Source organism: Octodon degus, unplaced genomic scaffold, assembly GCF_000260255.1.
Source record: "Octodon degus isolate 3935 unplaced genomic scaffold, OctDeg1.0 scaffold00021, whole genome shotgun sequence".
Taxonomy (NCBI): domain Eukaryota; kingdom Metazoa; phylum Chordata; class Mammalia; order Rodentia; family Octodontidae; genus Octodon; species Octodon degus.
Genome location: NW_004524597.1, coordinates 11,384,254 through 11,394,877, shown reverse-complemented (window position 1 = coordinate 11,394,877; position 10,624 = coordinate 11,384,254). Strand labels below are relative to the sequence as shown.

Below are 10,624 nucleotides of genomic sequence, written 5' to 3'. Positions count from 1 at the left end.
TGCTTTAGACCACTGAGCCATCTCACCAGCCCCATACATCATGTAATCTTAAAAGGTCTAACACACTTCTGTGAGTGGAGAACATAAACTACATTCAGATATATTGAGAGCCCAAGGGGACTGCAAGTTAGCTCAGTTGTTTAAGTATCTGCTGGGGCAAACCCAGTCAGGCCCAGAGGACTACGGTTCAATTCCCAGCTGCCCATGCCTTACCAGACCCACCCTTAAAGCAGCCTGAGCCAGCCATAAAAACCTTCTCAGAGCCCATCCACCAATAATTCTCAAAGATAAATTAGCCTTTTCTTTTTACTTTTTTGGTCAGATCCCTATTTTCTGTCTGGGAACACTTCAGGTGCTTTGTGGATCTGGAGTTCATGTGGGTTTAATTACCAATGAGCTGCAGTTTCTTGCAAGGGGTGTCCTGACTCGTACCACTCTGAGGACTCCTGGAGTTTGACTTGTCACAGGAAATGGTTGCTGATGTGTCTCAGGTTAGATGGGGAAGAACTGGGGGCTAGTTTAAGATTTGCCACAGGCTTTCTTAAGAATCTGAGAGCTCTTTTCCATCTTACAAGATGGCAGGCAAAAAAACCCTGAGAAGCCAGACTCTAAAGAGAAGAAACCTGAAGCCAAGAAGGCTGCTGCCAGTGGTACTGGTAAAAAGGGGAAGGTGAAGGCAAAAAAGTCCAAGAAAGGGCAGCCCCACTACAGCCGAAATCCTGTCCTGATTAGAGGAATTGGTAGATACTCATGATCTGCTATGTATTCCAGAAAGGCTTTGTATAAGAAAAAGTACACAGCTGCTAAGTCAAAGATTGAGGAAAAAAAGGGAGAATGTTCTTGCTACAATCACAAAACCATCCAGTGGGGACAAGAATGGAGGTACCTAGGTGGTTAAGCTTCGAAAAATGCCTAGATACTACCCTACTGAAGATGTGCCCCAAAAGCTCTTGAGCCACAGCAAGAAACCCTTCAGTCAGCATGTGAGAAAACTTTGAGCTAGCATCACTCCTGGCACCATCTTGATCATCCTCACCGGGCATCACAGAGGCAAGAGAGTGGTCTTCCTGAAGCAGTTGGCCAGTGGCTTGCTACTTGTGACTGGGCCTCTTAACCTTACTATGAAGAACACACAAGAAATTTGTCATTGCCGCCTCTACAAAAATTGATGTCAGCAAAGTGAAAATCTCCAAAAACCTCACTGATGCTTACTTCAAGAAGCAGCAGCTGCGGAAACCCAGACAACAGGAGGGTAAGATCTTCAACACCAAGAAAGAGAGATACCAGATTTCAAAACAGCACAAGGTGAATAAGAAAGTGGTGGACTCACAGATTTTAGCAAAAATCAAAGCTGTTCCTCAACTCTGGGGCTACCTGTAATCCGTTTTTGCTTTGACAAATGGAATTTATCCTCATAAATTAGTGTTCTAAATTTCTTACTAAGAACCTAATTAAATAACTGATACATTAAAAAATAATAATAATAATCTGAGAGGAAGAGGAAAGGTGAGTATATGGGGCAGAGCCCTTTATCTGCAGCTCTGGAGCGCAAGGCAGAGAGCAACATGGATTTGCTGTGTGTCCTTCCTCCTCCTCATGTGCTAGGCTGGGAGAAAAGGCTGCCTTATTGAAATGATAGAAAATGTATCTTGTACAAACCTGAAAGTTACAAAGTATAAAACAAAAGCCACTGTGTTTTGAGCTTTGTTTGTTAAAAGTCCCAAGGACATTTCCTGAACTTTGCTTCTCTTTCCCTGACCAGCTTTCCCTCCCAGTGGGAGGTGTAGTAGAGCATGTCTGGGAGCAGGTTAAATTTTTTCTAAGGCTGAGGTGCTTTTTGGTGGGCCACAGTTTTGGAGAAACCTCAGTCCAGCTAGCAAAAGGTAATGATGCTGTCAGTTAAGAGAAGCCAGTGACTTGGTCTGGACAGAGATAGGGTGGGTTGGCTGTTTCCAGCAGTGGACCCATCCTGGAGCTGCTGTGCAGAGCCGGCCTGTGAGACCCCCAAGGAGCACTGAGGGTAAGAAGAGACACTAGTGTGAACTGTGTATAAAACTGTTTCAAGAGGAAATGACCTTGGCATAGTGGCATATGGCTATAATCCCAGCACTCTTGGTAAACTGAGGCAGGAAATTTTCAAATTTGAGCCCATCCTGGGCAACTTTTTTTTTTTTTTGAGATAGTGTCCATTATGCAGTTCAAGCTGGTTTTGAACTCACTATGTAACCCAGGAGGCCCCAAACTCACAAAGATCCTTCTTTCTGTCTCAGCCTCCCAAGTGCTGGAATTATGGCTGTGCCACCACACCTAGCCTGAGCAATTTTTTGAGATCTTGTTTCAAAAAAACATGTTTTTTAAAGGCCTGGGGATGTAGCTTAGTGCAAAGGCTATGGATTCAATTCCTGGTCTATGAAGGAAAGGGGGAAAGAGAGAAAAAAGAAAAAGCAAAACAAAGCAAAGCAAAAAAGGCACCATGACCTGGACAGTGGGTACTACTGGGCAGTGGTGGGCCTACTTGATATCCTGTGTTAATTGGTGAATATAACCTTTTTTTTTTTTTTTTTTTTTTGTGAATATAACCTTAACACACTGTTTTCTAAGATGCATGTTAGTTTTCTTGTGAATTCATTTAACTTGATTGGTAAAGATTTTAGAAGTTGATAGCATATGTATCTCCAATCTGCATTGTTCAGTCTTTTGTTTGGAAAATTTCAAGCATTCTAAGAGTAGAGAGAAAAATCTGATCTGTCTTGCATATTGATTGCTTTTATTTGTAATGCTGTGGATTGAACACAGTGCCTAACACATGCTAGACAAGGTACTGTACCACTGAGCTATGCTTCCATCCTCCTTGATTGCTTTTAATAACTTCTACATTTCTTGGTACCTCTCGTTGATTACCACCAAGTTCATACATACAAAATTAAAATTTCTTTCCCTTACCCTTAACTCTTTATAAAACTTGTGTTTGCATGCCAGGTAAATGCTCCACTACTGAGCTCTACCCCAGCTCTATAAAGCTTTAATCTGAGGGCCAGAATATCTGCAGTGGGAACCTTGTGATAGCAATCTGTTTTGAAAAGCCAAATACACAGCAGGTAATTTAAGAATAGTAGAATCTAACCTAGTGTAGTGGCACATCCTTATAATTGTAGCACTTCATGAGTCTGAGGCAGGAGAAATACAAATTCAAGCCAAAGGTGGGCAAGTTGAGATGCTACCTCAAAATAAAAATTGAAGCAAGAGGAGGGAGCCTGTGAAAAATAAAAAATTGAAGAAGGTCCTGTAATGTAATTTGGTTCAAAGGCCCTGGATTCAATTCTCAGTACAAAAAAATAAAACAGAACAAACCCTAGCACCATGCAAATCATTTCTTCATGTCCTTTACTGACAGTGAGAAGAAGCTTTGGAAAGTTACTGTGTAAAGTCAAACAACCAGCTAAGAACAGAAGTGGGACTTTAGAATCTTATGTCTTAATTGCTAGTGTCATGTTCTTTCTGCTGTTACTGGAAGCATTTATGTCACCAAACAGAAGTTATAAGAATATAGAATGTAGAAGATTTACAAGTCATTGAGAGTTTATTTTATAGCTCAACACCTCCCATCTATGTTTTAATAAAAGCACACCTCTTCTGATTTACAGTGAGGCTCAGGAACAGTTCTTCCCACTTCTCATTTGAACATTTTATGTATTTTTGGAGTGATCATGGTATTCTAACTTTTTTATTTCTACCAAGTGGGACTTTAAAAAAAATTATTATTCATGTTAAAAAATAAAAACAATATAAAATATTTCCATCTTTTCCCCTATATGTATCCATTTTGCTGGTTTCTTACATATTTTAGTATTTCTTTATGTTAATGTAAGAAAATATGAATACTTAATTTTATTTCTAACTTACATAAAAGATGGCATTTTTATTCTCTTCTGTGCCTTACTGTTTTCATGAAAGAATATAATCTTTAGAGATTTCTATATCATAACAAAGAACTTCCTGATTCTTGTTATAAGTGAATATTATTTCATTTTTTGGTGTTCTATAGTTTTAACAAGTTATATAGGTGGAAATCATTAAAAATGTTACATGTTTGGTTTCATTCTTCTCCTCAGTTTAGTCATAGTCATATTCGTTTATAAATCAAAGCAAACAGTTTTCACATGAGCTAGAAAACAGGATTTTGGCAACAAAACTGGCATATAATTCTTCTAGAGAGAAATGGGTAAGTGAAAGGAGGTACTTATTTTTCAGCTTAGTATAATTGATCTTATTTTTTATTTTGTCATATATTTTTACACCTAACGTTTCATTACTTGTAGCTAATTGTATTATTTTTAAAAATCTTAAGTGTCCTCCAGGGAGTATATCATTGTATCTTGAGTTTAGATTGTTTCCTATACAAATACACAGATTTTGAATGAAAGTTAAGGAAAACATAGTAGAATTAAATATGAAATAAAATCAATTTCTTAAGTAAATGTGTACTTTATAAAGTGATATAATACATTTAGCATCCTGAGTTGATAAAATGTGTTAAAAGCTACATATTTGGATAATTTCATTACATCATCTTAAAGATTTAAAATATGCACAGGTCAGTCTTTTAAAAGATATGTTTCTTGGCTGGATGTTGTGATACATGCATACAGTCCTCATACTCCCTGTAATCCTAGAGTTTAGAAGTTTGAGGCAGGAGGATCACTGTGAGTTCAAGGCCAGCCTAAACTACACAGTGAGACCCTATCTCAAAAACAATAAAACAAAAGATGTGTTTCTGCAGCCAGGGATATAGTTCAGCGGTACAGTGCCTGCCTGGTAAGTGCATGGTCCTGAGTTTGGTTCCCAGTTCTCTCCCCAAAGCCAAAAAACCCTCAAAAGATATGTTTATAATGAGCTTTTTTTTTTTTTTTTTTTAAATAAAAAGACAAGGTCCTCCTGTGTAGCTCAGGCTGGCCTTGAATGTGATGACCCTCCTGCCTCAGCCTCCTGAGTGCTGGGGTTACAGACATGCAGCATCACACCTGGAGGAATCCTTCATTTTAGAAATGGGGGTGGGAGAGGTACGGAACAGACAAGCTGCCTAGATAGAGCATGTGAGTGCCGGGCTTGGCAGGCACCCTGCTCCACACACAGGGAGCCTGTAGACCCAGAGTTGTGCATTTGCCCCACCATTCAGCAGCAGTAATTGTACATGAGACTAGGCCTTAGGGAGGGCTGGACTAAAGTTCTGTGCCTCCACCTATGTGGGCAAGACAAGAGCTCTGTGATATGAGCTGACTCAAGCATCAGATCTCTTCACCTTCCTGGGAGAAGAAACTTGCAGTATGTGAACTACATTTGAGGGAGAGAAAGCACTGGTTTGCTGATTAAAACAAACAGACACTTGAGCTGCCACTTGGGAAACCCAGGTCCATGTGGCCCTGATGCCTGTTGGAAGCCCAGTTGACTTTTTAAAAACCTGCTTCAAACTGGGGGTGTGACTTAGTTGGAGAGCACTTGCCCTCTGTGCTTGGGGCCCATATACCTCAGTCTTCACCACTGCCACCACAAAAATCAAGAAAAAAATTTCCTCCGAAAGTCTCACTCAAAGGTCAAATTCTGTTGCTTATAGGCAACCCTCTGTCAGGGTCTTTGGCAGAGTGGTGCCCCATCAGTGTTGGCCACATCAGACCTGGTGGTAAGGCTTCCCTATTTCCCTTGTTAAGCAGTGAATGCCTGGTTGTAAGTCCCATGAGGATGGTGGGGCCATCCTTGTGATGAGCAATGTTTTTAGAAGTTCCAGCTAAATACTGAAGAACATAATCTGGTCTCTGGTGGTTAATAATCAGGCTTCTTAGAAGGCTGTGGGGAGCTTATAACTGATCTGCCAGTGTAAATCCCCTGTGAATAAACGTTCTGTCATGGTGATTAGCAGCTTCTCACCTAACACCAACAGTCTGCTGAGCCAGCCTTACCCAGGATGGTGGGGGTATAAGGTGCTGGTCCTGGTTGGCCTTACTCTGGAGGGAGAATTACTCCTGGTGATGTATAAAATTGGATCTGCCACCCTAGTGACTCTGGTTCTGGATTCTGAAGTGGATAGCAGTCCTATGGATTAGTTTTTATGAATTACTTCCATAGACTCTGGGAAGGATTGGATTTTTCCCTGAGAAACGTGATGACCAGCTAGACACCTGCAGTGAGCATATAGTTTGTACTCTCTGTCCTACTCTGGCTTTGTAACAGTGGCATGGTTTCCATCTCCAGAGACAGGGCAGCAACCTGCAGTCTCATTTTTAATACTTTGCAGAGCACCTGGTTGTGTCATCTTGATGTCTTACGGTGGATGCCTGGTGAGATTATTATCTATAGTCCAGTTTACAGAAGAGGCTCCAGGGTTGAGTCATGTGTCTGAGGTCATGTACTTTCAGTAGTAGACAAAGATGGAGGTGGGACTTCCCGTCCAGCACATAGCTAGCTCTAAGACTCCTCAAATGAGGCTCAGTGGCTTAGACGCACCTATGGAGTCCTCTGGGAGCCCCTGTGCTCAACACTCTTAGTGATTCCAGACTCAGCATGTAAAAGGCATCTTTTTCCTGCTGCAACTGCAGCTTTTCTAAAATTTTATTTGCAAATCATTAACCTCAGATCTTCTCAACATGAAATGGGGCAGTGTCTAACGTGCAACTTCATTTTAATGAATACTAACATATATTGAAAACAGTCTAATTGATTCTTTTTTTTTTTTTTTCTCAGTACTGGGAATTGAACTCAGGACCTCACACTTGTCAAGTAGGCACTGTACTTCCGAGCTATGTCCCTTGGCCCTAATCTTATGATTCTTTAGTTTTACGTTTATTTGATCTACAAATGTTACTGCCCACCATATACCAGGCAGTGGTAGGTGTTGGGTACATAAAGTAAAAATAGATTGGACAGGTAAACATTTAACTAATCAACAAATTTAGGCAGATAATTAGTTGATGAATTTTTTTTTTTTTTTTTTTAGACACAGTCTTACTCTGTACTTCAGGTGAGCCTTGAATTCACTATGTAGCCCAGGCTGGCATTGAACTCATAGTGATCCTTTTGCCTCAGTCTCTAATGTGCAGATAGCTCAGCAGACTAACCACCTGCTTAGGCAAGCACAGGGACCAGAGTTTAATCCCTGGCATGTGCCACGCTGGACCCCAGGTGTGCTGAGCTAGCCATAGAGACTGGGTCCGTGGTGGCACATAGCTGTAATCCCAGTACTGGCAAGGCTGGAAACGGGTGGATCATTATGAGTCAGAGCTGTGTCGTGAGTCCCTGTACCAAATACCTAAAAAACCCAAAAAAACAAGAAAGAAAAAAAAATGACGCCAGGTATTTCTGTCTGCTCTTGGACATGTGCCTGTTTTTCATTTTAAAAAATAGTTGGACCGGGTGTAGTAGTACATGCCTGTATTCCCAACACCTCTGTGAGTGAAGTAGGTGGATTACTACAGATTTGAGGCTGGCTTGGTCAATATACCAAGACCCTGTCTCAACAATACAAAATATAATCAAAAATATCCCCATGAATCCTGTTTTACAAGCTAGCACTTCTGTTTGGAGATGTTGCTGGGACTTACTGCCTTATCACCTCCACAGTATGGCCTTCATGGCTGCCCCAGCTAACTGTTGGTTCTTTCCCCTAGGCCACTGAGGTGACAGACAGTGCATATATGGGCTCTGAGAGCACCTACAGTGAGTGTGAGACCTTCACTGATGAGGACACCAGCACCCTGGTGCACCCTGAACTGCATCCTGAGGGGGACGCCGACAGTGCGGAGGGCTCAGCTGTGCCCTCTGAGTGCCTGGACACCATGGAGGAGCCTGACCAAGGTGCACTGCTGCTGCTTCCAGGCAGGTCTGTACATAGGCTCTCCTGGTGGGTGGACTGCAATGGTAGAATCAGCCCATGAAACAGAGTACTTACTGTTTTCCTTAGTATGGATGATCCTAGTCATGAGGAAATCTTTTTTTTTTTTTTTTTTTAGCAGTACCAGGGATTAACTCAGGAACTTACGCTTCTCAGGCAAGCACTTACTCTAATCAGTTTCATGGTTTTTTTTTTTTTTCTCCCCTGTACTTCCCCCTCCCCCAACCAGGGATTGAACTCAGACCCTTGCACTTGCCAGGCAAGCACTTATTCTACTGAGCCATCTCCCTGGCCCAAGCACTTACTCTACTGAGCTATCTCCCCAGCCCTAAGATGAGGAAATCTTTAACTGAGTATGTCTTCTGGATTTTGTCAGCACAAGTCTTAAAGCCAGGGCTGGAGGATACACCATTCAGCGAATGTCTTCATGGCACCTTGTCTAGACCAAGTGTCTGGTCCCCCTCCCAGGTTATCTTTGGCCCTGGTATTAAAGACTTACGGAGAGCTTGGTGAAGTGATGAATGGAAGAGGGTCATGTTCAGTCTTACCCCAAGCTGCACAGGAAACAGCTATGCTTAGCAGGCTTAGATGTATTTTTATTTTGTGTTCCCTCTTCTATTCCTGTTCATTATTCCTGTTCAGGTTTCCCCTCACAGTTTTTGATTTTCTCTCTAGTGTGTATAAAACATCTATAAGCATCTGGGTGCCCATGGCACAAGTAAATAGCGAGCTATTACTCGAGCACAGTGTGTGCCTGCCATAGACCAAGACAATTGTATCTGCGCCAAGGTGCCCTTGGGCCTCCTTAGGCACTGGAGGTCCCAGGGTAGCAAGCTCTGCTTGGTTTCCCATCTTACATGAGTGCAGGCACACAGAACTTTCCTTTTAGCACCTGGTTTCTTTCTCTTGGTGCTGTGACTATGAGATTCATTCTAATTTTTGTGCATAGTAGTGTATCATTTATTATTGTTATGGTATTCTATTGTATTAATATGCTACAACTTTTTATTACAGTGTCAAAGGACATTTTAGGTACTTCACTGTTTTTAATTAAAATATAAAAATATTTTAAAATATTTTTTAATTAAGTAATTATTTGGTACAGGGCCTCTCTACGCAGCTCAGACTCAGCCTCCCCAGTGCTGTGATTACAGGTATGCACCGCCACACCCAGTTTCTGTGGCCCGCCTGGCATGGGGGCCAACATGGCATGCTGGTACCAGGGGATCAAACACTGGTCCTTACGCTTGCCAGGCAGTTGCTTAGACAACCGAGCTATCTCCTGACCCTGTTTTTAGTTTTGAGAATATAACTGCTATAAACATCTAGATGTCCTGGGACCTTGTCCCTGGGAGTGGGATGGTGATCACTGGGAGCATGTACCTGTAGCTTTAAATTGCCTACTGTTCTTGCAGTTACAAACATCTGCAAAGAGATTAAAGTGACTTTACCCTGCTATTCCTGTGGAGTCCCAGTTTTCCCTGCTAGCCCATGCTCAGCCTCTGGAGCACGGGTGCTTCAAGGCTGAGCACCTTTTCATGGGTGCTCCTCTTCTGTAAAGTGCCCATTATTTTTTCAGAGGTCTGCAGATTTCTGTCAACTGCTAGACAGTTTGTCATTGTTTCTGCTTATAACCATGTGGTCTCTGTGGTAGCTGTTAAGCTCTGCTACTGAGACACAGAAGCAGTCACAGACCACACGTCACTAAGAAGCCTGGATGTGTGCCCTAGAACAACTGTCTGCAAAAGCAGGTCCTGACAGGGTGTGTTCTGCCCCACTCTATGGTTTTTCCTTTTCTGCTGATTTGTAGCACTCTGTATGTTTCAGATGTGAGCTCTTTAATGGGTGTGTATTACAGATACCTTTTCCTACTCTCCAGGCTGTTTTACTTTCCTGCTGGTGTCTTCATAGAGCAGATGTTTTTTATTTTAATATGGCCTTTCCATTTTTCTCTTATGATTAGAATTTTTGTGTTCCACTTAAGAAATCTTGGACTGGGAATGCAGTGCAGCAATAGCACTAGACTAACATGCATGAGACTCTGGATTCAATTTTTTGTGTGTACCACCAAGACAAAAAAGGAAATCTTCTATTTTATAGTTCTGTTATGTTTATGTCTGCCTTTATTTGCAAACATTGTTTTACCTTCATGTTTCAGACATATATGATCTCTATATAATTTTCTCCCTCCCTTCCCTCTTCTTCCCACCTCTTCCCTTTCTCTTCTCCCTTGTATGGTTCTAGAGATTGAACCTAGTGTTTTGCACATGCTAGGCAAGCGCTATAGCTGGTTCTTTGTGTGTATGATGGAAGTAGGGTTCATTTTTCCCAAATGGTACCTAACAAACTTGGTCTCCACTTTCAAAGATTCTTCTCTGCTCTTCTCTTGTGGTTGTGATTGCTCCTGTGGGCTAGCTGTATGTGAGCCTCTTCTGCACAGTGTCCATTCTTGAGTCAACACCATACTGTCCCTTTGTCTTGGAATGATTACAGATCATGCTGTCTGCTGATATTAGTTCCCCAGCTTATTCTTGAGGGTTACTTGGTGCCTTTTTGGCTCTTTGCATTTCCAAGTGGTTTTTAGAATCAGTTTGTAGTTTTGGTTTTTTTTGGGGGGGGGGTTGTATTTTAGGGAAGGGTCTACAGGGTATTCAGGGTCTCACTACTAGATTGGACTCATAGTGATCTGCCTGTTTACAGCCTCCTAAAAGCTGGGATTACAGGTGTGCGCCACCATGTCCA

General features: G+C 41.9%; 1 protein-coding gene across 5 annotated transcripts in view; it reads left to right on the top strand.

Moving 5' to 3' along the window:
- Positions 1 to 10,624, top strand: part of LOC101586862 (rab11 family-interacting protein 3) — a 35,085-nt gene that overhangs the window by 2,512 nt on the left and 21,949 nt on the right. For 4 of the 5 annotated variants that reach the window (XM_023711672.1, XM_023711675.1, XM_023711673.1 and 1 more), the window contains one exon: positions 7,659 to 7,870. In XM_023711672.1, coding sequence (XP_023567440.1) covers positions 7,659 to 7,870 — 212 coding nt within the window. Of the gene's footprint in view, positions 1 to 1,870; positions 2,021 to 7,658; positions 7,871 to 10,624 lie in introns of those variants that run through there. The other variant, XM_023711674.1, reaches the window with a different exon arrangement.